The sequence below is a fragment of the Notolepis coatsorum genome (genome assembly GCF_963971535.1).
Source record: "Notolepis coatsorum genome assembly, chromosome: 5".
In the NCBI taxonomy this organism is placed as follows: domain Eukaryota; kingdom Metazoa; phylum Chordata; class Actinopteri; order Aulopiformes; family Paralepididae; genus Notolepis; species Notolepis coatsorum.
In genome coordinates this window covers 174,398,421-174,424,637 of record NC_140169.1, presented here as the reverse complement: position 1 = coordinate 174,424,637, position 26,217 = coordinate 174,398,421, and the positions used below count along the sequence as shown (strand labels likewise).

The window sequence follows — 26,217 nt, the reverse complement described above, 5'->3', positions numbered from 1 at the left end:
TTTAGTTTATTGGAAAGTGCACACGAGCAGTCAGATGTGAAACACCATCAAATAACCAGATCTGGGTTCTTCACAGCAAAGTGCATGCAACTTTCTGTCAACGGTCAACAAAAATGTTGAACCTTTTAGACCATTTACCAACTTGATCATAACAATGGTCTGAAGAATGGGCCCATCAGCTCAGATCGTCAGAACAAAACACATCATCTCAAAGGTTCTTGTTCCCTTTTATAGACATAAAATAGTTTGTAGTTGCAGTAGTTTATACCTCAAAATAGAAATGCAAGCTACTGAAAAATTTATAAATAAATAACAGAATATTTATCAATCATCTCATTTATTGCATTTCATGTGAATCTCAGATGTAATTTTTCCAAAGCATACTGTATACCCTAGTTTGACACAAGCACCAATCTGTCCTTTAGACATAAGTGGCGATTATGGTCAGACAAGTACAATATTCATATAATTGAAACCAGACTTGACTCCGTCTTGGTAGATTCTGTGAAGGCAACATGGGTTTGTAGTGTACTAAGAAAGGACTCTTGATACGCAACACTTCATTACGACATTAAATATTTAGCTGTTCGTCCAAGTTGTCAGCAACATGAAGTTGTGGTTCAAAATTATAATTAAAATGGATTCTATTTATTCACATTGATTAAACAATATTCACATTCTAATAAAAAGGTACCTCAACTGATACACTGCGAAAGCAGGAAAAGCACTTCCCTGGGGGATAACACACAGCAACGCTGTAAATAAATACACAACCAACGGTAGATTTCCAAATTCAATCTCGAGATGGAACACAAATTCGGGCAGTCACATATTCTCCCCTCCAACACGGATATCTCTCCCCCAACATTGCACAGTAAATATTACGATTGAATGTTGGTACGTGGTTTCCAATACATACATCAACAACACCACCACAACTCTGTAAAGATAGTCATAAGGCCATGCCAAATTAATTGTTTGGTTCCGGTTGCCGACCGACCCTGCCGATTCAGGTGCAACCCAAATTTATTTTATGAGTTAATTTTTTTTTTTAGTTTAGTTAGTTAGTTTAGTTAAATCTTAGTAAAAAAGTGCAGTCCATGTCAATAATGAGAATATATAAAAAGCAAGTATTTCACAATTGCACAGCTCTCTGACGTCAGGATATTTAGTGAGTAGTATTTAGGGGTGGCATTTTTAATACTACCACCTTTGTAGTACATTATACTTTTGTAGTACAGTGTCCTTTGTATTTTAACCTTTAGTATTATGGATATTAAACATGCTGGCAGAGTACATGCATCCATGTTGTCGTGAACATTTTTATTAAATAAAAAAAATCCCTATTCATAGTCGCTGTGAAAAAAATTAAAAATAATAATTCCCTACCTACCCATGGCCTTAACTGACAACCAACAGGAACCAAACAATTTATTTTGTTAGGCCTAAGGGTTATTCCACGGGTCTTAAGTGCAACCAAAGTCTCCCAAGTGTTCATGTTTGGTCTCCCTGCAGCTTCTTCATGATGAGGCTGCTGGGTGGTGCGTTGGTAAAGACCGTCCCTACGAACACGTGCGCCCCCCACAGAGTGTGGCGGATCACTTTGCAGCAGCCCAGGTCCTCGATTTGGAAGCCCAGCTGGTGGTACCTCTCGTCCGTCTCGAACAGCGGGTTGTTGGTGTATGACCCAAAGAACTGGACAGCACAGGAGGAAACATGGGGTCAATACAAATATTTTCATGAACAAACCGTCGTCAGCTGGAAGTTGGGTTCCTGGAACACTCTAGATGCTAGAAAGCCACCTGAAGAGTTACTGTTGTCATTTACAATTGCAATTGTGTTTACACACACATAATAATTAAAGTAGTATATTTTAGGTTTTTTGTTTTTTTCCTCATTCGTTTACGGTTTGCAATTTAAATAATTACATGTAGCCTACAGTAAATGTTTTGTAAACCAATTGTAATTGTGTAAACTAATGGCAAAGTGCTCCTTTAAAAGAGACAAACTCTTAAAAACAGACTCAAAAACCTTGTCTTACCGCTAAGCCTGAGGATGGGTCGATAAAGTCAGCCCAGAAGCCTTCCGTCTGGAGAGCAAAGCAGATCTCTTTGGCACCAGCAATGAACTGTGTCAACAAAACCATAGAACCAATTAGTCTTGCATTAAGTGATTCACACATTTTGTTTATCGTTTACCCTAATAATACGTTGAAAACAATTATGCATTTGTGAGACATAATAACTTTTTTTTACTGCTATCGATCATGGACACAAAATTAATTAAAGTGTACCTCTGTGCAATTTTAAGACGAGGATAGCTGGCCGTTTTAGAGTAACATGCCTCGTGCTGCTAGATGAGGGTTGAGTGAGTGAGTGATGGAAATGAGTGCAGCCAAGGGGTTCTACCGCGCAATTAGAGCAGATCCCAGCCAGCCAAGGGCAAGTTAACCAGACGGTGAATAACGGTACATGATCAGACGCGCCCAATTCTTACACGCACTAGTCTTTCAAACAAAACAAAAAAAAAAGACAGAAAAAATATGTTATATTCCAAATGTTCCAATTAATAAGGCCATGGGCTGTTTCCTACATTCATAATGTTTAACTGGATCAAGGGGGGAAAAGATTGTGGAATAAAAACGGATTAAAAAAAATCACTAATTTGTTAAATAGCTCTACATTGAAACAGCAATCACTGATAGAGTGTATGGTCAATAACATGGGTCTCCCCGTCCCTCGGCTCTGCAGTAAACAGAAAATATTTTTTTTTTATATCCACTTTTTCTCCTTATTTTCATTTTTCTCCCATCCCAATTTCGTGTATCCAATTCTCCCCTCCCCTGTCTTGAACGTTGCTCGACTATGCCCCCCACTGGTCGGTTGTAGAGAGGATAGAAACCTTGCATCACGTGTTCCCTCCGGCACACGAGGAGGCAGCCTGTCACATCGGACTCTCAATGGCGAGGTGTAACGCATGGGAGGCTCACACTACCCCCGCCATTTCCTGTCTCTGCTGTGCAGGCGTATCCCAACCGACTTGTAGGGGTCGCTGTCCACAACGTCCAATGCCCACCCACCGACTTCCACCCGCTGACTCTGCCAAATGAGCCAGTACGACAGCCGGCCCAAGCCGAAGGCAATGCTGAGACTGGGATTCGATACCGGAGTCTCTTGCATTGGTGACGAGCACAATCTCCGCTACGCCACCGAGCCGCCCGAGAAAATACATTTTCTTATATACCTTCCCACACAATCAGGATCAATTAGATTTGCTTACTGCACTAGTAGATTATTATTATTATTATTATTATTATTATTATTATTATTATTATTATTATTATTATTATTATTATTATTATTATTATTATATTATTATTATTATTATTATTATTTCAAGGACACATTTGCTTAAAACCAGTTTTTATTTTTGCAGTGTGGAGTTCTCTCTCCCGATTAGATAAAGTGGTAACGGGATACCAGAACATTTATTTTCTTTTTACTGTGGAGGGACTGGGAGACCCAGGTTACTGACCATACACTATATATCAGTGATGGCTGTTGCTGTAATAAACTTTTGACAAAATATAGTTTTAGTAAATGGTAAATGGCTGCATTTATATAGCAATTTGTTCCTCACATTTTACCCATTCACTCACACACCGACAGCGGAGGCAACCATGCAAGGTGCCAACCTGCTCATCAGGAGCAATTAGGGGTTAAGTGTCTTGCTCAAGGACACGTGGACAAGCTGCCCGGGAATCCAGACAACTGCTCTACCTCCTGAGCCCAAGTCAAAAGAAAAAGCTCATTCCAAGTGGAATGGTTTGTACAATTTCAAAATGGGAAAGATGACGTGAAAAACGGTGATAGACATGATTCTGAAAAATGTATAGTTTTAGGATATAGCATAGGAACGCTTCTCAAAATATACTACTTGGGAAGTATTTTATACAAATCTCGGGAGGAGGCTCTCACCAATGACGCACACAATCGTTCTTACTACTACCCCTGGGTCCTGCCTCTCTCCATCTCCCTCGGTTCTGCAGAACCTCTCCTACACTGGGCTATGCGTCAGTAGTACCGAACCAAACCACTCTATCCACCATACAGCTGGACATTCAATCCCATCTCAGGCACTTTCACTTTAAAATACCTCCCTCTCTTCTGTCAATCATTTCTTACAGGAGTAAAAGCAGATGGTAAGTGCCTTTTCTATCCTCTTCTATCTTTTCTAACTGACAAGTTAATTTCGATACTCGTCACGACTACTCTCCCTAGAAGGTAAGTGTATTCACATTATTAACGCTGGTATGTAATCTCCATTGACGCATATAACTGCCTAACTACTCTCTCCTTGTCATTCCTAGATCTGGCTTAAACCATTCACGGAAAGCACCCCCCCCCCCCCCACACTTCCTAGTAAGGCCCACATTCCTGGAGAATAGCTCAATCGCCCTCAGAGGGGTCAGGGAAGAACCCCCCCCGACCCGTAATTCCCTTTTGGTTCGGGATACCCGTTTCCCCCCCCACTTCCCTCTGGAATGGGGTCCCTGTCCAATCCCACCTTTAGCATACAGTCAGGTCCATAAATATTTAGACATTGACACAATTTTGTCTCTGTACACCACCACAATGGACCTGAAATGAAACAATCAAGATGTGATTTAAGTGCAGACTTCAGCTTTAATTTGAGGGTATTTACATCCAAATCAGGTGACCGGTGTAGGAATTAGAACCCCCCCCCCCCTTTTAAGGGACCAAAAGTAATTGGACAAACTAACAATCATAAATCAAATTGTCACTTGGTTGCAAATCCTTTGCAGTCAATGACATTCCAGACCCGAAGTCCATAGACATCACCAGACACTGGGTTTCGTCCCTGGTGATGCTCTGCCAGGCCTCTACCGCAACAGTCTTCAGTTCCTGCTCGTTCTTGAGGAATTTTCCCTTCAGTTTTGTCTTCAGCAAGTAAAATGCATGCTCAACTGGATTCAGGTCAGGTGATTGACTTGGCCATTGCATAACATTCCACTTCTTTAAAAACTCTTTGGTTGCTTTCGCAGTATGCCTTGGGTCATTGTCCATCTGTACTGTGAAGCGCTGTCCAACGAGTTCTGAAGCATTTGGCTGAATATGAGCAGATAATATTAGCCGAAACACTTCCGAATTCATCCTTCTGCTTTTGTCAGCAGCCACATCAATAAACACAAGTTTTCTCATGTATACGTTCGCACATTATCCCGTGGTGAATATTGTATAGTTTAGGTGTGATCCGGGCTAATTCCTGAAAAGCTGAGTTATAGGGCGCTACATGAATTCTGCTATAAGCATTGGCATTTCTTGCCTAGACACAGGCTACTATTTCCAAATTAAATGTATAAAATAGGTATTATGTTTCATCGTGAATGCATGAAAGGGGGGAGGGGGTAATTTTTTGATGCTTTGATAGCCAGTAACAGCATTCGTTTTGAAGACCACACACGCTGATCAGCTGGATCTATATGAAATCATTGTAGGATCAAGGTGAAATTGACGTCAGATAGTCCTGACCTTTGATCGGGGTTATTCCAAAAAGAATATTCCAAAAAGAATATTCCAATTGTCTGATCACGATTTCCAGTATTGATGTCCATCTGGTCCCGGACATAATTTGGCACAACTTATGGATCGAGTGTGCTAGATGCATTTCGAAGTGGAGTGAAGCGATTTACTTGGCTCCGTCTAAATTTAGCACCCGGAGGGAATTAAACGTAACACCCGGTGTGAAAAAAGGTTTCAAAGGGTGGACGATACTGTCACCTAGCAGGATGCGGCCGGTATTGCACTTTGGGAATCTCAGAATGATTTCCTATGGTAACCCTGAGGTCCGTGTGCCTGAAATGAATAACAAAATCGAATGAAAGAAAGAACGATCCAAAAACATATATATATATACACGTTTATGGCGCTGAACGGTTGGCGAGCAAACACGTATATATGCGTGGTTGGCCGTGAATGAGTTAAATGGGGGGAGGGGCACACATAGAAATTGTTGTAATTCCTACACCGTTCACCTGATTTGGATGTGAATAAATACCCTCAAATCAAAGCTGAAAGTCTGCACTTAAAGCACGTCTAGATTGTTTCATTTAAAATCCATTGTATTGGTGTACAGAGCCTAACATAATGAAAATTGTGTTGATGTCCAAATATTTATGGACTTGACTATATATATATATATACACTTCTTTCTGTATATATTTCCGCTCCCCCACTGCGCCCCACTGGAGGCCATCACAGGCCAAAGCCGCCTTTCCTTTTCCAGAGGCCACTCCATCAGGAGGCTCCATCAAAGGCCAACGTAAAATCTTACCCCCCTTTCGGAGGCCACTCCACCAGCCCGGAGGGCAGGCGAGAGCTAATGAAAGCCCCCCCCCCCACCTTCTCTTCCTCGTTTAGTGCACCTGCCCAGGAGGAGCGCGCGGCTCCATGTGCATCCTCCCATAGTTGTCTGCTTTAGGCTGTTGCAATGTGGCATAAATAAATAATTGGTTTCTATGAAATCTGTAAACTTATTTCTTGCATCCGTGTGACCGACAGTATATGACACAATACAAGAGTTTTACATTAATACAACATCACCGATTAGTTGGTGAATGTTCACCAATGCAGACCAATATGTCCAGGCATACGAAGCTGAAATTCAACGTAGGGCTGTGTGCGTTATACCCAAGATTTACAGATATATTTATAATAGACTGCATTTATATAGCACTTTTTATCCAAAGCTTTACAATTTGTTCCTCACATTCACTCAGGCATTCACTCAGCGATGGTGGAGGCAACCATGCAAGGTGCCAACCTGCTCATCGGGATCAGTTGGGGGGTCAACCGGGGCGACCGCTCTACCTCCTGAGCCACTGTCGCCCCCAATAAAGGACGTTATATAGATCCCTTACCAACCTCATTTTGCCCACATCGGAATGTTAGGAAAAATGCATTCCTCCAGTAGTGCATAGGCCGTTTCATTTAGTGCCTCTTTAATCCAACTCAATGTACAACAGCCTGTCACATGTTGGCCTAAATTCCCAGTTCAGTCTGGCTCAGTTGCAATTTCATTAACAGTGTTACCACATCCAATATCTATATTAAAGCACATTATTATTATTATTATTATTTTTTTTTTTAAATAACATTTTAAACTTGCTACCAAACTCAAAACACCAACTCACTTTGTCCAGCATCTGCTCCCTCTCTTTGTCCACCTCCTCGCACCACGTCGTCATGTCATTCTTGGTCTTCTGGGTTACCGTGACAACCATCATACCCCTGGACGGTGCCTCGGGAAACATTGACTGGAAATCTGTTGATAAAATAAAATAAAACATTACACAACAGAATAATAGTCAGAAATCCATTCAAAGTTCTAATCATCAGGGTGACATTATATTTGCTTTGTTGCGTTTGTGCCCCCTCTGGTGGACATGTGCTGAATTTCAATAAATAAAATAAAAGGCAGAGATGTGGTTCCACTTGACGGAATTCAACAAACACGAAGAGGCTGAATATTAGTTACAGACAAGGAATATACTGATACAGGGGAACTATCTTATAAATGGCCTTTTTGAGTGTTTAGCATTGTTTCCTAGCTATGTGAACTTATATTAATATGATCTATGTCTCAAAATTCTCATATTGGCGCATTCTTCCAATTCTCCTCTCACAATATTCACCCTCACTGAACTGAGTCGTTTGAAAATGTGCCTATATGTGATGTCATATAGTCACTGCTGCATGTTAATGTTGAGATAGACGACGACGCGCGCAGTGGTTTAGGAGCCCAGGCTCAAAACAGCTCGAGATCTTGAGGTAGAAAAATGCTGTTTTTGAGGACTTGATTAGAAATACAAAACAATGAATAAAAAAAATATATATATTACAGAGGTGTTCCATAGACTCACAGGAATTGTGTAAAAGTGCCCAAATAGTGAAAGAAATAGTAAAATAGTTCCCCTTTAATAAAATGCATGTTAGGTCACTAAGAGGTGACAGAGAAGGGATACTTAATAAAATGCATGTTATGTCACTAAGAGGTGACAGAGAAGGGATACTTAACACATTGACGACCACGGCTTGCAGTGTAATATGTGGCTGGAGGACAACGCTTTGTCAACAAACCGATGTACTTTCTAACAGCTATATATATACTTTATAGTATTGCTATCTGTCCATTCTCATTGTCACTTGAGTGCATAAACCGTGCCTTCATAATGGCTTAAAGAAAATTAAAATCCATCGGTTGGTTGTCATTTTATAGCGTCGTGAATATAAGCTTTATCGAAGTTTTTGTCTCGTCTTTTTTCTGGGAAGCTAGATATGAGGCTAAAGGCTAGTCACGTTATATCAAACGCCATTTCTGTTGTATATATACGAATGAAATAAAACAAACTGCGTAGCATCCAGACTATTACAGAGCATCTATGGGTGAAATGGGGGCGGCGGGGGACGCCGATTAGTAGTATTGATTAGCAATACAGTGTGCGTTCAAGTAGCCATTTTCACTGATCGATCGCTTGCGTGTTACAACAATGTCCAATCCGGCTGTAATTTGGGTGAATAGTATCCTACCGTCAGCCCATGTGATCTCCGGCAGCATTTCGTCATTAGTCATCGGAATCTGGTAGATTGATATGTCCATTGGCTGATCATAAATCCCATTATTCCAGGCTGAAATCTGCGTTCGGTAACGTGATCAAAGATGGAATATGTTCGGCTGGGATCGAGGCTCATATGAAACGCCCGAGACAGTAAAAATTCTTTTTTTCCCCATTCGGCCTCAATGATACTGCAGTGGAGCGATGGCTCCCCTAAGAGGATCTGGCCGGTATTGCATGTCGCCGATTTAAATCTGGCGGGTAAATCTGCAGAGCCGATCGGGGACCTTGATCCGTTTATTAATATGGAATAAAACAATAACAACTTGCCACGAGTTAACTCGTGGCTGTGGTCCTCAACGGGTGGAATCAAAACACGAGTTAACTCGTGCTTGGGCGGCAAAGTGTTAATAATAAAATGTATTCTAGGTCACTAAGAGGTGACAGAGAAGGGATACTTAATAAAATGCATGTTAGGTCACTAAGAGGTGACAGAGAAGGGATACTTAATAAAATGCATGTTAGGTCACTAAGAGGTGACAGAGAAGGGATACTTAATAATACAATTTATTCTAGGTCACTAAGAGGTGACAGTGAAGAGATACTTAACATGTATGCGATGTCACTAAGGGGCCTTTCTCACTCAACATTCAGGGTCGAATCAGCGCCCCCGGAGACGGGGGGGGGGGGGGGGGGGGGGGAGTATTCTCACTCAGACGGACACACCCCTTTTGGTTGAGAAGCGGCGCTGATTCGTACTACCCCCCGCTGAACCTGGGACGCTTGAAATAGGTGGTCTCGGGTGCGGGCCAGTGGGAGCGGGGGGCGTGACACACACAACGTCGTTACTGTAATGCTTTTCATGCTTGCTTGAATTTTGGGCAGATAAAACCACACAGCAACAACTGGACAATACCCACAAAAACGATATTTATGGGCATTTTGAGAGTTCAGACCTCAACCAAAAACAAGCATGTGGAGCCTCACAGCTCAGTGGATGAAAAAATGAAGCCACGTTACAACGCACAGCACTTCCCTAGCTCGCATTAGGCCTGGAAATTTTGTTTGCCATGCTATGTCTATACATTGGTTTCTTGTTCGAATGCATTTATTTCTATTAGACCAGTGGTGCCCAACCAGTCGGCCGTGGTCGACCAGTAGATCAATGACATGCAATATAATTGCCACGAGCGATGGGATAATGTTAGCTGCTCTTCCTAATTTATGCAAATGACATGTCGTCAGCCTGTGACTGCAACTTGTTCCTGTTTGCGGACGACTCAGCCCTGCTGGTCTCTGACAAGAACAAGTTGCAGGTTGAAAAAACCCTCAGCACGGAACTAGGCAAAATCTGCATATGGCTCGCTGATAACAAACTATCATTACACATGGGCAAAACAGAGTCCATTCTCTTCGGTTCAAATAACAAACTCAGCAAGACCGACGGCTTCTCAGTTACAGTGGGTGACAATATTGTCACAAGGAAAGACGAAATTACCTACCTGGGTTCCATCCTAGAGGCAAATCTTTCCTGTGACAAAATGGCATCCAATGTAATAAAAAAAGTCAACCAACGAACTAGATTCTTGTACCGGATCTCCTCTCTGGTAAACAAGAATACCCTGAAGACTCTGGCAGGAGCACTCATTCAAGGGTACTATGACTATGCGTGCAACTCATGGTACCAAAGCACCTCAAAGGCACTTAAAACAAAATTACAAACATCACAAAACAAACTGGTCAGACTACTACTTGACCTGAACCCCAGAACCCACCTCACCCCTGCCCACTTTGACAACCTAGGATGGCTTAGAGTAGACGACAGAGTACAGCAACTTGCAATGGGCCTGGTCTACAAGATACACTATACGACCGGGGTACCCATGTACATGTCAAAATACTTCCCAAAGGTCAGTGAATACTACAACCACTACATCAGAGGAAGCTCAACAAATCATGTAAAACCCAGATTCGGCTCAAACAAGGGACTAAACACGTTTCGCAATTATGCCACAACAATGTGGAACGCCCTACCCAAAGCTGTAAAGGAATGTGAATCACTACCCACATTCAAAACCGCTCTTAAAGAGCACCTACGGGAGGCTGCAATTCGAAACTGGCCACCGTAAATGCCCAAAACCCCCACAACCTCCTAATAGACAGTCTCCTCCCCACCGCATGTATATATTCCCTCCCCGCCGTATGTATATTTCTCTCCCACCCACCCACCCCCTCCTAATGTACAGTCCCCTCCCCATCATATATACTCTGTCAGGATCTAGGGGTAACAGTACTGTATATTTGAATACCGTTTATGTCACAAATGTATCAGTACTAAATACCTATATGTCCCTATGCCATAAATGTCATGTATGTTGTGTATGTCATAAATGTCTATATGAATTGAAAATGGGGGACCCTGATGGAAACAAGACAAACGTCTTTCTCAGGTCTGCATCCCCTTAACAATTGTATGTATTGAGCCGTACTGTATTGTACCCATTCTGCAATCTGTTAAATAAAGTTTTCATTCATTCATTCAACAGGCTAAGCTAACTAGCGTTAGCCATTAGCTTAGCGTTTGCCACAACGCTATACTATTATACTGGCATATTCCATTCACGTTAGCATGTAAGCTAACAAAATCAGCGCAGATTAGACTAAACTCCGCTTTTGGTGTTCAATTGTGTTGATGTTAGTTTTGTTTCATCAACAAATGAGAGGCAGAACACAGTGAATGTATCCGTTTTGTTTATTGCACGTTCTTTGCTGAAAAATAAGTGCTACAGTGGCTATACTAGACTAGTACTAGGCTAAGCTAACTAGCGTTAGCCGTTAGCTTAGCATTAGCCCTGGGAAACGCTCAAAAGCGAACTCTACAACACCATCCATTCGTGAGAAAAGGGGGTGGGTTATATTGACAAGGCTTGACAACAGAGGTTCAAATATAACTTCATATTTATTGGTTATTTGTTTATTTTATATCAGCATCCAGTCTCCACCGTGTGTTAAACTCTTCCTGTTTACATTTCCGAGCGTGACATCATCGCCTACGGCAAGCTTACAAGCTCAAAACGCAAACCGTAAACAAAACCCAGAGCGCACCAAGACTGAGTGTGTACACAAACTAGAGGGGGGAGAGGGGGGGGGGAGTTCGCATCAGATCTCGGAACGGACCAGAACGGAAAGGTACGGAACCGAATGGGTGAGTGAGAAAGCCCCCTAAGAGGTGACAGAGAAGAGTTTTCTCAACATCTCATTGACCAGGATGGGCTAGTGTCGTCATAAAACTTTTGAAAATGGAGGAATTGGATGAGTCCGGTGGTGCAGATGGAGGGAGAGTAGATGGACGTGATCCATGAGATATACGTGATAACTAGCTAACTACGGCTGGCACTACAGTATGTTCGATTAGCCACAATGAGCTCCTTTCTCTCTGCATGGCATTCCCCCTCCTTACTGCAATGATGTATACTGCAAATAATAAGTATACTGTAAATAATAAGTATATTGTAAATAATAAGTACACTGTAAATAATAAGTATATTGTAAATAATAAGTACACTGTAAATAATGAGGGTACTAAAAAGGGAATTCACATCAAAGAGAGGCCAAGAACCGCCGAATTGGAGCAAAGCCCAAGATCAGTGGGGCTACTATTTGTAACGGTGACATCATAGGAATTAGAAATGCAGCACCACAAGTTATTTGACAAGCACCGTTTTAACACTTTCCGTGCCACTCACAAGATTTCTCTGTTTTTTTTTATAGGTGGTTGCTAGCCACTCACGAGATTTCTCTGATTTTTTTTTAGCGATCTGAAAAATTATTGCATCACCCGAGCCTACCCGAGTATAGCCGAGGGGCGCCAGCGATCACTGTGGAAAAAAGCGCCCCCTGTCGTCTCCCAGATGACATAAGTGATTTTGGAATGGACTCAATGAAAATGAATGGGGAAAAAAATCCGGTACTCCACATTTTCCAGTTCACTGATCCAGCCGGGGTTACCACAGTTCATTCTGGAACCTCAGATCCCCGTTGATCATGGAGATCTACAGTATCGCGTTGGATCCATACACGTATCGATTTTTTCGAATGGTGATCAGGAATTGGAATATACCAGTTGGATATCATCTGATGTCAGGTAAGGACTCTATGTTATCAGTGGTAGGATAATCAGAGTAAGTTTGATGAAGTTATAAGTTGTTTTGTGAAATGTCCTCTTTCGGTTTCACTGTAAAAGTCCGTGAGGAAATCAACGGAGCGATTATCAGTGCGCGGCCGTAATGTGCTTGCGTGCACATATAATATTGATCATCTAGCGTTTATTTGAAAACGATTCATAAAAAGGCAGACGAATATCAACGTTGTGGATTATTCCACTAAAAGACGATTTTCATAGAATGCTCCAGAATGAGCTGTTTTTTATATCAAAACGGGGGCTTTTCTAACTGCTCTGAAACGGAAACGACGCGATAAAAAAACAATCTGCCTTCACAGCACTGACTGGAAAATAGTATTTGATAATGCGATGGGCAGATTAGACACATAGCCATAATTTAAAACATAGATTAGGCGATATTAACGTTAACATTGGCGCCGATGGTGGCATTCAGCCGGTAAAACGGAAAACCAGGCGTGGCGCTCAAAGTGTTAAAGAGAGAATCCTTCATGTGTTCTCCTTCAAATGTATGCCTCGCCACATTCTGATAGGACACATTTCACAAACAACAACAACCAAACATAATAATACCGTTCTTTAGAAGCTCCGGGCAGGACTGTATGGCACACTCCACGTTGGAGGAGTCAAAGTACTGTTCCACTCTGCTAACTTCCTGTGGCGACACATTTGCTTTGCCCTAGAGGACAAACGCAACCAAAGAACATTACTACTCACAAAGGTCAAAAGATACAGACTAAACCACAGACACTTGTTTAAAAAGCAGTTTCCCTAGACATGTAGCAGTTTCCTTTACTCCTCCTCAACAATTGCTCCCCGTTCTCTCTATGAAACACCCTCAGGCTGCCTAAGTGGGGTTTTGTCTGTTTTGCTCACAGGAATCGAACACACCCACCCAGTTTACTCAGTGTTAGTTCAGATGTACCTCTCTATAAGTATGGACCATTCCAGACTCGGACTGTGATTGGAGCTACAGTAGTTGAGCTGCTTTTTCAAAGTGGTTTTAGTTAGGCAAACTAAATTATTATTTGTTTTCTCTTTGGAGAATAATTCGAATTTGACTGGGCTTCTTTTTATTGTGGCTCATGGTCTGTTGTATTTTTTGAGTAGTTTCCAAACACACACACACACACACACACACACACACACACACACACACACACACACACACACACACACACACACACACACACACACACACACACACACACACACACACACACACACACACACACACACACACACACACACACACACACACACACACACACACACACACACACACACACACACACGACAACGTTCTGGAATATTCCAGTAAAAGACGATTATCATAGAATGGGTTGTTTTTTCCGCGAAAACGAGTGATTTTCAAAATGCTATCAAACGGAAATGAAGCGATAAAAAAACAATCTGCCTTGACAATGTTGACTGGAAAATGAGTCTTTGATAAGCGACGGGCAGATTAGACACACACCCTCAAAAACCACTCAAGTTCAATTGAGGCAGCACGTAATCGATTAATCACAGGCCTGCCACGATAACACATTTTGCTGGGCGATTAATTGCCCCCGAAAATATCGCGATAAGCGATATTATTGCGACCAGTTAGAGAATTTTTTTTTAGAAATTTATTTCCCAAAACTTTTATTTTGAAGCCCACCGCTCCGTCTTTTCCGGTTTTAGACTTTTATTTTGAAGCCCACCGACCGGACCGGAAGTATTATGTGATTATCCTAAGCAGAACATATGAGCCGACAACTTGTCTCGTCCGGTTGTTTTTGAGCTAATAACAAATGTTGAGATTGTTGGTGAACAACTAACTTTAGGTTAGTTTTAACGTTAGCTACTAACGTTAGATGCAGCTACTACAGGCAATCAACGATGAGGAGGAAGCGTCAAAGCAGTATATAATAGAATAGCTGTGGTGCGTAAGCACTGCAGCACGACTCGAAACTACCGGAGTGTTATAATAAATTAATTCATGTTTAACTTGTCCCCGTGTCCAGTCCTTTGACTAGCCCCACCCGTTCATTGTAAACAATGATGCATGTAATTGTATTAACGTTATTCTGTGTTGTACTTGTAGCTATGCTATACGTTGTATTTCGTTTGTTAGCTTTAGCTAATGTTGTTGGCATGGAATGAGAATCAAAGCTCTATCTTTCATCTTTATTTAGCAGTCCAGTTTCTCCGGGCAGTAGCGAGTAACTACTTGGGTCTAAAAATAGCTAACGTTACACTACAAATAATGCTACTTGGTTAAAAGGAGCAACACTATTGAGAAATGTAGTTAAGCTGTGGCGTTGCCCCACGGAACTCCCGTGCTGTACTCTAGTAACGTCAGCGGCCCGCCTCCCAACACGGACAGTGACTGACAAGGGGCACTGGTTCCGCCTCATTAAAACAAACGCGCAAATAGCAATTAATCGCGCCCGTCAAAATCATTGCATTCATTTTAATTATCGCAGCAATTAATCGATTTATTGCTTATCGCGGCAGGCCTAAATCACACCCATTCCTAGTCACTTCCTATTGTTGTTTTGTATGATGTTTTGAAGAATAGTATTTCTATTTTAACATTTTCACATCTGTACACACCTATATTTTAGTATTATTATTTATTTTAAAATGTTCTCTGTCTTGTCTCTAAGTTGTCTCCCTCTCTGTATTATCCCCACTATGTCGTTATTGTGAAAGTCCATATACTGTGTTTGTGCCTGTACTGTGTTTGTCTGTATGCTATAATGCCATGTATGTAAAGCGCTTTGAGATTCCTAATGTAAGGCGCTATATAAAATACATTTATTATTATTATTCTATGTCTATCAACAAGGTAAATACTGAGGTGGAAATCCACTGTAAAATAAAATATAAATAAATAAATGCTAAAATCTGAAACAGGTCAACCATGAACAGCTGTCTCCCAAAGCTAGAGAACCAATTCTCTGTCTAGCCTGTAGAGTCCTCAAGAGACTACATCTGGAGCTAATCCATTGACAAGGAACATGAGTGGATATTGTGCACCCATAATAAGCCTATGAAGTAAAGTTAAAGGCTTGTTTGGAAATAACACTTAACATAATGCTAATGGCTGCAATTCAGAAAATGTAGCGACCATATGTCTGTATAGGACCTCCTTACTTGCCTTGGTCGAGAGAGAAACGACCATGGTCATGTTTGTTAATCTAGCCCTGACCTGCTCAAGGTCATTGAAACAAGACACGCGAGTTAGGCCCAACATTACAGTGCGTTTTCAACTTAATCTAAAAAGGGCTTGCCATATCCTCCCCATAATTGATAATTTTCACTTACATGGAACTCTCCGATGAACTGGGCCAGGATGAACTCGTGCCTCTCGCTGCTGGAAGGGGCCGTCAGCAAGTCGGGGACCGTCCGGCGTACCGAGCTCTTCTTCTGTTCTGCCGTTCCCTCCAGGTGGCAGTCGAAACCTGCGTTACCGGGGAGCTGGAAGCGCTGGTCCTGCGGCCCGAACGGTCCCATGGTCTCATCGGGCCACACCGTCCTGGGTCCTGGAGCAAGGAATCAAGTTATACTGACGTGCCTGAGACCCTTTAAAGAGATTGTCCACAGGTTTTAAGAAGCTTGAAAACATTATTTTGCAAACAGATGAGGCATTAGCTGCAAAACACAATAGGGCCATAGGCTGAAAAAGTCTTATCTAGTACAGATCCAAAGTTGATAACAATACCACAGAGAATTAGTGTTTTACACATGTTTTTCTAATAGGTATGTATAGGTATCTATGTTTATCCAAAATGGCCATTGGCACGCGCAGGAGATGTCGAACGAGTCTGGACCTTTCGCCAGAAAAAAAACATATATCGTGGGAAATATCCCTCACGTCGTCGTCTCCAGAATTTCATTGGCTACAAAAACTGTCAATAATTTTCACCATCAGGTGATTGGTCCGGTCACCGGGAGGCAAAACCGGAGGGGGTAACTTTTTCTAAACAGACGCTTGTTGGCCGTTTGGTCTTATAATAAGCCAAAATTTGAAGCACGTAATAGGCCTAGTAGGATGTCTATCAGATGGCAGCCATCTTAGCTTTCAACCTATGTATTGGTTTCAGAGACACTAAAACAGCGGGACGCTGTCAGACAAGGGCAAATGCACTGCACCGTGCCGTCGGAACGTTAAGAGCTTAAAGAGATAATCCACAGGTTTTAAAAGAAGCCTGAAACCTTTTAACACATCCACGCCCCTTTGACCAGATAACCCCTTGAGTGCCAGCGCTTTAGTCAATGGCAGGTCAGGGATATTTGTGAACGCTTAAACTATATCTTAAATTATGGCTATGGGTCTAAAACACCCCTCGCTTATCAATGACTTGCTTGCAGTCAACATGTACGAAACGGATTGTTTTTTCATTGGTACATTTCCGTTTTATACCGTTTTTAATACGAGTATAGTTTCGGAGAGTCCTAGTAATTTCAGCGAAATTCCGCGATAATAGCCCTTTAGTGGAATACACAAAACACGTTGTCATCTTTCGGCTGATTTATGAATAGTTTTCAAATAAACGCTAGATTATCGATAGTATATGTGTACTTATGCACGCTAGAGAAGCGGGCTGAAGTTTATTATCCTGGTCAGCGCTAACGTCATACACGCACACACACACAGACACGTTGTGATCGCTATGAAAAGAACATCTGATTAACCCAATACTGGTAAAAATAGAGTCCTTACCGCACATCAGATGATCTGTAAAAAGATTAATCCAATTCCTGATCTCCATTCCAAATATTGATCGCGTTTATTGATCCAACGTTATAGTCCAAAACACATAATCGACGCTGCTCTGAGGGTCCTCAGTCAATCTGGTAACACAACACTGCTTGCCAGAGATGGGAAAACCCTGGACCGGACTTTTTTTCTGATGCACATGGCCACTCAATCCAATCCAATGATGTGCGGCCCAGGGAAGGAAACTAACTTTTTGGCTTACCAGCCAACTGGCGAGTAGATGATTTTTTTTTACCAGCCAAACTGATCTTTTTTACCAGCCAAAAATAAATCGCTAATTGTGATAATTACTTCTTTGTATGTCTTCGTCTAAATAGATTTTTAATCATAGTAATAATCACACCGTGTCTCTACTTTTTAAAATATTTATTGGCATAAAACAAGTGTCTCTACTCTCCACAATATTAGCATACAACATGTATTAATCACACTCTACTGTTCAAAATATTAGGATATCACATATTAACATGAAAGAGGGAACTATTCTGGACTGGGTTGGGCTGAACTGGGCAGTGAAAGATGCTGGGCTGGACTGGGTTGGGCTGGTCTAGGTTGGACTGGGTTGGGCTGGTTACAACTTGAACTTGACTTGTTACATTTGCACTCTGGTTGGATGCCAAACGTATTCTGGTTGTACTGTACTTGTGCTGTATGATGACAATACATTGGAATCGAATCTCATGTCAACGCTAGGGGTTCAGCAGGTGTATTCTGAATGCCAAGTATGACAACATCACCGTTGTGAACGGCATATGGGCGAGTGGTGATATGGGGGGAAACCCGGTAATAATAAAATGTCACTCGGCTGCATTTAAGCAAAGCCGCTCAGTATAGTCCACTATGTTGAATGCGCGTTATGGTAGCTTGTTACATGCTAGGTAGCTAGCCGGCTAATGCTGGTTAGCCTCACGCCCACTTAACAGTTACTGCACACTATATCACCCCTGAGTGGAACATATAGAAAGTCAAACGTTTCCCCACTGTACAGAAAACCCATATGATACCGAACCGTGACTTCAAAACCGAGGTACGACAACGCCTCTACTTCCTCAGGCGCCTAAGGAAGTTCCAAGTCAGCCAGAAGATCCTTAAGAACTTCTACTCATGTACAATAGAGAGCATCTTGACCGGCAACATCACCTCCTGGTTTGGGAATAGCACTGCAAAAGACCAAAGCAGACTACAAAGAGTGACACGTTCAGCCGAACGCACAATTGGAGGGGGGCTCCCCACCCTCCAGAACATTTACTACAAGCGTTGCAAGGGGAAGGCTAAGAGAATTATTAAGGACTCGAGCCACCCGAACAACTGCCTCTTTGAACTGCTGCCGTCAGGCAAGCGATACAGGAGTCTCAAGGCGAGCACAGAAAGACTCAGAAGTAGCTTCTATCCCCAGGCCATCAGGCTGCTAAACGAACAATGAATGAACACTACACAACAACAACCACCAAACACACATAGCACACACATCCACACGCACACACTCACTTTAAACAAACACACTGTAGCACCCACTCCACACACTTTATAGCACACACCCACTTTAAACAAACACACTGTAGCACCCACTCCCCACACTTTATATTTATGGATGAAGGATTGCACTACAACTCGTACACCTTACTGTAAATGGTACCTAAAATTGTACCTCATCCCATTTCTGCTTTGCACTAGATAGTACTGTACATTAGTACACTGCATAGTATTGTGTATTGTATATTATATGGTAACTCAGAACATTGTACATATGTCTATACCGAACACTGTGACCTCATTTTCTTCTTCTAAATTCATGCTATATTATGTTATTATGTTATTTGATACTATCTTGTCTAGCACAGTCTCTGGAGCGTAACAGTAAGAAGCATTTTGTATGAAAGTATTCTGTACTTCTGTATGACAACTATTAAAGAACTTGAACTTGAACTTGAGGTACGTACCGAACCATGGTTTTTTGTGTACCGTTACACCCCTAGTACCTACAGGGTCAAAGTGCAGCGGACTAGGCATCCGTCTACCACCACAGAGCCAGTGGAATCGAATCCGGCTGTGGTGCCTCCGGCTTGGCCAACCGTCCATACTAACACAATTGGCAGTGTTAGCGGGTGGGAAAGCCGGCAAGGGTGGGTCCTGGTCGTTGTAAACAGCGACTCCTACAGTTCGATCGGGCGCCTGCACAGCGAGGGAAGGATCTAGGAAAGGTAGTGTGATCCTTCCACACGTTACTCTCCCAGTGAGAGTCCACGCTGCAGGTGAAAAAGAAGCGGTGGGCTGGCTACACATGTGTCGGAGGAAGCATGCGATAGTCTCCGCCCTCCCGGACCGACGGTAGGGGGTAGAGTGCGCAACGACCAGGAAGGGGAGTGGGAATTGGCATAACGACTAACATTGGGATGGGAGAAAAAACGGAAAAAGAAGGGGGAAAAAGATAATACAAAAAAAAAGGAGTGCAATAAAATAAGCACATGAGTGGGGAGCCAGTGCCCGCATGGTGTGTGTACTGGAGTGAAGAGGAGCTCACCCAAGTCAGGGGGGTTGAAGGCTACATGGGGCTCATCCGAGCCCGACGACCCGGCAGCGGAGAAGGTTCTGGCTCCAGCGACTCGTCCAACCAGAACATGAAGTCCAGGCAGGTAGGTCACCAGCCGAGTCGCTCTTCTACAGAGCACCTAGTTTACAAACAGGACCAACTTTACATTCCGCACTCCTCCCCGCTTGGCATAACAAACACATCATGTACACCTCTATTTCACACTCAGCCCTTGCAAAAAGAAAAGCATAATGGTATTTCCATACTTTTTGGTCACATGTCTATTACCATATGTTTAAATTGGATTACATCATGGTATAGTACAGTACAGGGGTCAGCAACCTTTACTATCAAAAGAGACACTTTTCCCCCGTCCCACAAAATAAAATGCTCAGGGAGCCGCACAACCTATTTACCCTATAATGTATATATAAAACATATGTATAATGTTTTATATATCGCCAAACATACCCCACATTTAGCATAAAACGCCTGACAATTGCATACCCAAAGTAATTTGCGATTTATTATACTTTATACTTATAGCACACAGTTTGTTGCATTAATGGGATTATAAAGCAACAAAAAGAAAATGTTTGACTTTTTATTGCTGTTTTTACATATAACAAAGGAAAACCTCAAACTCTTATGAAGAGGAGAAAAAATACTGGCTGTGTAGAACTATTTTTAAATAAAACACAGAAGAGGAGACAAAACACTGGCATCTGTAGACATACTTTGAAATAAAACCCTGAACTATTCAGGTATATTTGAGTCCTTCCCTTATTTGTGGAACATTTATAAAATAAAAAGTAGTCCACTTTGAAAAAAGACTACCATGGGTAGACCTACTTTGAAATAAAACACATAAAAAGGAGAAAAAACACTGGCATCTGTAGACCTACTTTGAAATAAAACCCTGAACTATGCAGCTCTATTAGAGTCCTTCCCTTATTTATGGAAAATCTATAAAATAAAAAGTAAATTTTTTCGCAAATTTCGCACCACATAATCAGGCATACAGGTAAGCCTTTTGTTGACTAAATATCTTAGTTGATGAAATATTTTTTCATTTCAGTGTCACTGTATGACATCGATATAAAAAATATATATATATATATATATAAATTATATTTTTTTTGGGCCAGGGAGCCGCAGCTGATTGGCACATAATTTAAGACAGAGATTATTCATTCACAACGCTATCATTGAAGTGGGTGCTGGCATTCAACCACGTTTTACCATGTTAATGTCCGGTAATCAAAGTGTTAACAATTGTGTGTATTGAGCCGTACTGTATTGTACCTAGGGCTGGGCGATATAACGATAACGATAAATATCGCGATATATTTTAATAATCGATATCGAATATCGAAAAGAAAAAAAAATCGAAACGTTTTTTTTTTTTTTTTAATTTTTTTTACCTGCAACAGGGCAGTTTTAAAACCAGAGACAGTGGACAGACTTGTCTTTCTTGCCTGCAACTTAAAGTAATGGCTTTGCTTGTCCAAATGACAATACTGACCAAATTCAGATTTCTTTTTCTCTTGTCCATTTATTTTGTTTGCTTTCTAATTTAAAATACATTTTGAAACCGTCTGTACACAGTAGGCTATGTGTGCTAGCAGAACTAGACTCCAGTCACGAGTCACAGTGCACATGTGCGGTGGTTTGTCCACCAAAAAAGCGCCAAAAGATCGAAAATAAACTAGCAGAGCCAGAACTGTTCAACTCCTCTGGAGCCACAGCCAGCAGAGAAGCCGGTTTACTTTAGCTTTTAAACCAGCTGCAGCCTGAGAACTGGAGTGTGAGGGGATGTAACACTAAAGATGGCGGCAATGACAAAGAATTGCTGCAAAATAAACATACATCTGTTGTTTAAAAAAAAAAAAAAAAAAAAAAAAAAAAAATGTATACTTATAACAATTCGATAATTATCGATATCGAGAAATAAAATAAAATTATCATATCGTTATCGCGATATGATTTTTTTCCATATCGCCCAGCCCTAATTGTACCCATTCTGCAATCTGTTAATAAAGTTTTCAATCAATCAAACCGAGCATTTGTTTTCTGGGCTTTGGTGTTTACACCCAACCGCATACTAATATGCGATTGAGCACAGTAGAAGTTGTGGGTACACCAGCTGGCTGTCTTAAATACTTCGAAGCTTCGTTCGATGGGCATGGGATTCGAATATGAAAATAAAATTCGATTATAAAAAAAAAATATATATATATATATATGATATATATATATATTTGTTGGTGCTAAATCAACTCTGCCTCTCTTTGTTAATTACAACAAGCAATGCTGTTTGGAAAACTCCAACATTTTGGGAAATTAGCTTATTTAACATCTTTCCTGGAGTTAGACAAGAAGATACATAACTTTTTTGTCTCTGTGCGTGCATTTAGCTTAGGGAACAGTCGCTCCGTTAGCATAGCTTAGCTTCATAACTGGAAGTGAGGCAGATCCGGAGCCTTACAGTGTATAGTTTGATTGATTGATTGAAAGGTTTATTAACAGATTGCAGAATACACTCCAAATACAACTCCAAAACGTTCATGTAAACATGTTGTGACCTGTGTATTCACCACGTGGAGAAATAAAAAATAATTGAATTAGACAATTACGTTTTATAAGCAAATATACTCTGAAAATTTTTTTGGCCCAACCACTCCTCTCTGAGCGCAGCCAGTGATTTCAACGTGACGCTGTGTTTGTTTACATTCTTATTCATTCAAAAGATCCGAACCGATTGAAGTTTATGGATACCATGACTTGAAATCCTCTTACCTTGACGATTAAAAGCCTCCCCAATTTAGAAAACAGTAATCAAATGGCTGGTATTGTTATATACCGGATGCTCTGAGCTAACCGGAGCTAACACAGATCAGGATCGTAAAGCATATATAATGACTTCCTTTCTGGGGTTGTCAAAATAAAAGTGCAACGTTTATAGCAGCGGAAAACGTTTATTTTGTACATTACCTAACGTTAACACGAACCTAAACTAACTTTAGGTTAGGTTCGTGTTAACGTTAGATAATGTACAAAATAAATGTTTTCCGCTGCTATAAACGTTGCACTTTTATTTTGACAACCCCAGAAAGGAAGTCATTATATATGCATTACGATCCTGATCTGTGTTAGCTCTGGTTAGCTCAGAGCGTCCGGTATATAACGATACCAGCCATTGGATGTTGCACATGGTGGAAATAATGGAAATTAACATTTCTAACATTAACATTTAGTGTATGTTTAAAGTTGATACATTGAGGCATGGTAGAATTTCACTTTATATTACAGCAGTATCCGTTTTTAACATTACAATTCGTGTCTGACACTATAGACACATGTTAAAAGTCAAAGTCAACTTTGTCATTTTCCAATTTGTGCAAGACATACTGAAAAATTCAATTACGTGCCCCCCTTCCCACGGTGTATATAGAAAGAGACAATAAACACAAAAGTAACATGACACAATATACAACACACAGGACTATGTTAGAAAGAGACAATAAACACAAAAGTAACATGACACAATATACAACACACAGGACTTTGTACAATATAAACAGTGCCTACAATTAAATTAATGAATGAATTAAATAAGAGGTAAAAGAGAACTTAGTGTAAATATTCTTTAATTTGTGTCAACATTATAAAAATGCTATTGTATTCAACAAATTAATTATGATACACCACAATGTCCCCTTTCTATCTATTCTAAATCTATGGCCTCGCGATTCCACGGCTGCGCAGTGCAGACAATATATTATATAATATACATACGAGGGGGAGAAGACTACATTGGGAGGGGGCGGGCCGGGGGGAAGGGGGCGGGGTGGGGCGAAATATCCAGTTTTTTCAAATCCCAATGTTGACAGCAGCTATGCTTACAATATTTCATGAAAGCAAAGTGTTTTGTTTGTCTAAGATTTTTAAAAAGGTTTAAACTTTACAGCACTGACAAAGTTGAACAAAGTTTGTTCCAAAAAAAATAAAAATTCGAGGGTCAGCCTGACTCCTAGAACCCACCTCACCCTGCCCACTTTGACAACCTAGGATGGCTTAGTAGACGACAGAGTACAGCAACTTGCAGTTGCAATGGGCCTGGTCTACAAGATACACTACACGACCAAGGTACCCATGTACATGTCAAAATACTTCCCAAAGGTCAGTGAATACCACGATCACAACACCAGAGGGACCTCCACAAATCATGTTAAACCCAGATTCGGCTCAAACAAGGGACTAATCACGTTTCGCAATTATGCCACATCAATGTGGAACGCCCTACCCAAAGCTGTAAAGGAATGTGAATCACTACCCACTTTCAAAAACACTCTCAAAGAACACCTACGGGAGACTGCAATTAGAAACTGGCCCCTACAAATGTCCTAACCCAGTTGTACAGTAAATGACCAAGTATGGTTGTCAATATTCCTATGTACAATTTTGCTTGTACTTTTCCACACATACACACACGGCTACAACAACAGATTAATAATAATGCACAACAGTTACTGTACTTACACCGGCCATTCTGCTGCTGGGCCTCCCTGTTCTGTTGTGATCCGCTGGTGTTTCTGTAAAAGAAGCAGATGATGCAACCAGTGAGTCGTTTCTAGACATAATTCACGACGTGAATACTTTACTTTATTATATTATTATAATACAACTACTACAACATGATGTGAGCCACTGGGCTCCTATATCACTGGGTGATGATGTAAGTCCAGAATAAATAATGTTACTGACTAAGTGACTATTGCTATTAGATAAAGAGCTCGTCATGAAATGAACTGCCTGCTCGTTAGCCAACTAGTAGAACTGCTGGTCAAACCAATGTTAGCTGTTAGCTAATACTCTAGTAGTTAGTTATCTATTATGAAAACTTACCTGCCAGTTACTTCCAAAGTACGTTAGGCTAACATAAACGGCAACCGTTTGCAGATAGCCGAGCTATATTTTAAACAGTTCACTCGGAGGAAAGGATAACACGTTGCTTATATAATAACAATAATAAACGTTTACGAAAACAATATTACTTTCTCTCGACGTTGAATTGACCTAGCTAGCTTAGCACAGAGCTAGCTTGCTTCACCTTGTAGCTTGTTGCGCATGCGCCAATGTGGACGGCAGCTTTGAAAGGACAAAATACCTTCTTCCGTAAGGCAGTTAGAAAATTAGGTCATGTGTTACTTGTATTAGCCACTAGATGTCGGTATACCTCCACTATTGGATAGGGACACCTTCTGCTGAACTAAATCTGCTTTTTACTTGCCCATTGATTGATTGATTGATTGATTGATTGATTGATTGATTGATTGATTGATTGATTGATTGATTGATTGATTGATTGATTGATTGATTTAATGAATTGATTGAAAACTTTAATTAACAGATTGCAGAATGGGTACAGTACAGTACAGCTCAATACACACAATTGTTAAGGGGATGCAGACCAGAGAAAAACTTTCGTCTTGTTTACATCAGGGTCCCCCATTTTCAATTCATAATGATGAATTGTTTTTCTTTCTATTGAGAACCAACCAACTTTCAGATAAATAAACAGCTAAATAAAAAGGTTGATAAAGTCGGGACCCACAGAGGAGAGGGGTCACCTGATATAAATATGGGGTCAAAATAAATGTTGTCGTTTTACATTTAGTCATTTAGCTGACGCTTTTATCCAAAGCGACTTACAAGTTTTGTACAACAAGACAGCAGGAAGGGTACAACTCTATCAGCTGAGTAACAATGTTCATCAAAGTGTTGAGTGCTGCAGTGTAGGTTAGTATATTAGGACAAGTGCATGACAGTAAGGTTAGTTAGGGTTCGATTTTTTTTTTCATACAGTCAACATATTCGTAAATAATAGCGCTGCCCGAGGCTGGGCATGATACAGTCAACATATAGCAAGAGAGAGAGCGAGAGAGAGCTCCCGTTCTACAGTCAATATACAGTGTACAGAGAGAGAGACACATTGGAAAGAAATTGAAATGCTATTTGGCCCTAAACAGAGAGTACACAGTGGCAGAATACCTGAGCACTGTGACTGAAGATCCTTGACTAGGTACAGACTCAGCGAG

General features: G+C 41.1%; 1 protein-coding gene across 1 annotated transcript; it reads right to left on the bottom strand.

Moving 5' to 3' along the window:
• Nucleotides 1-25,224, bottom strand: mmadhcb (metabolism of cobalamin associated Db). The gene is made up of 8 exons (XM_084313972.1): nucleotides 25,025-25,224; nucleotides 24,659-24,711; nucleotides 20,108-20,255; nucleotides 16,131-16,348; nucleotides 13,389-13,494; nucleotides 7,214-7,344; nucleotides 2,042-2,128; nucleotides 1-1,695 (listed from the first exon to the last, which is right to left on the bottom strand). Exons 2-8 carry the CDS (start codon nucleotides 24,665-24,667, stop codon nucleotides 1,495-1,497), a joined length of 900 nt encoding a protein of 299 aa, XP_084170098.1. The 5' UTR covers nucleotides 24,668-24,711; nucleotides 25,025-25,224; the 3' UTR covers nucleotides 1-1,494.
• Nucleotides 25,225-26,217: the final 993 nt, after the last annotated feature.

Coding starts and splice junctions, on each gene's coding strand:
- mmadhcb (XM_084313972.1), bottom strand. Junction 13,495..16,130: donor AGTTCATCGGAGAGTTCCAT/GTAAGTGAAAAT, acceptor TTTGTCCTCTAG/GGCAAAGCAAATGTGTCGCC. Junction 2,129..7,213: donor GGGAGCAGATGCTGGACAAA/GTGAGTTGGTGT, acceptor TTGTTGACACAG/TTCATTGCTGGTGCCAAAGA.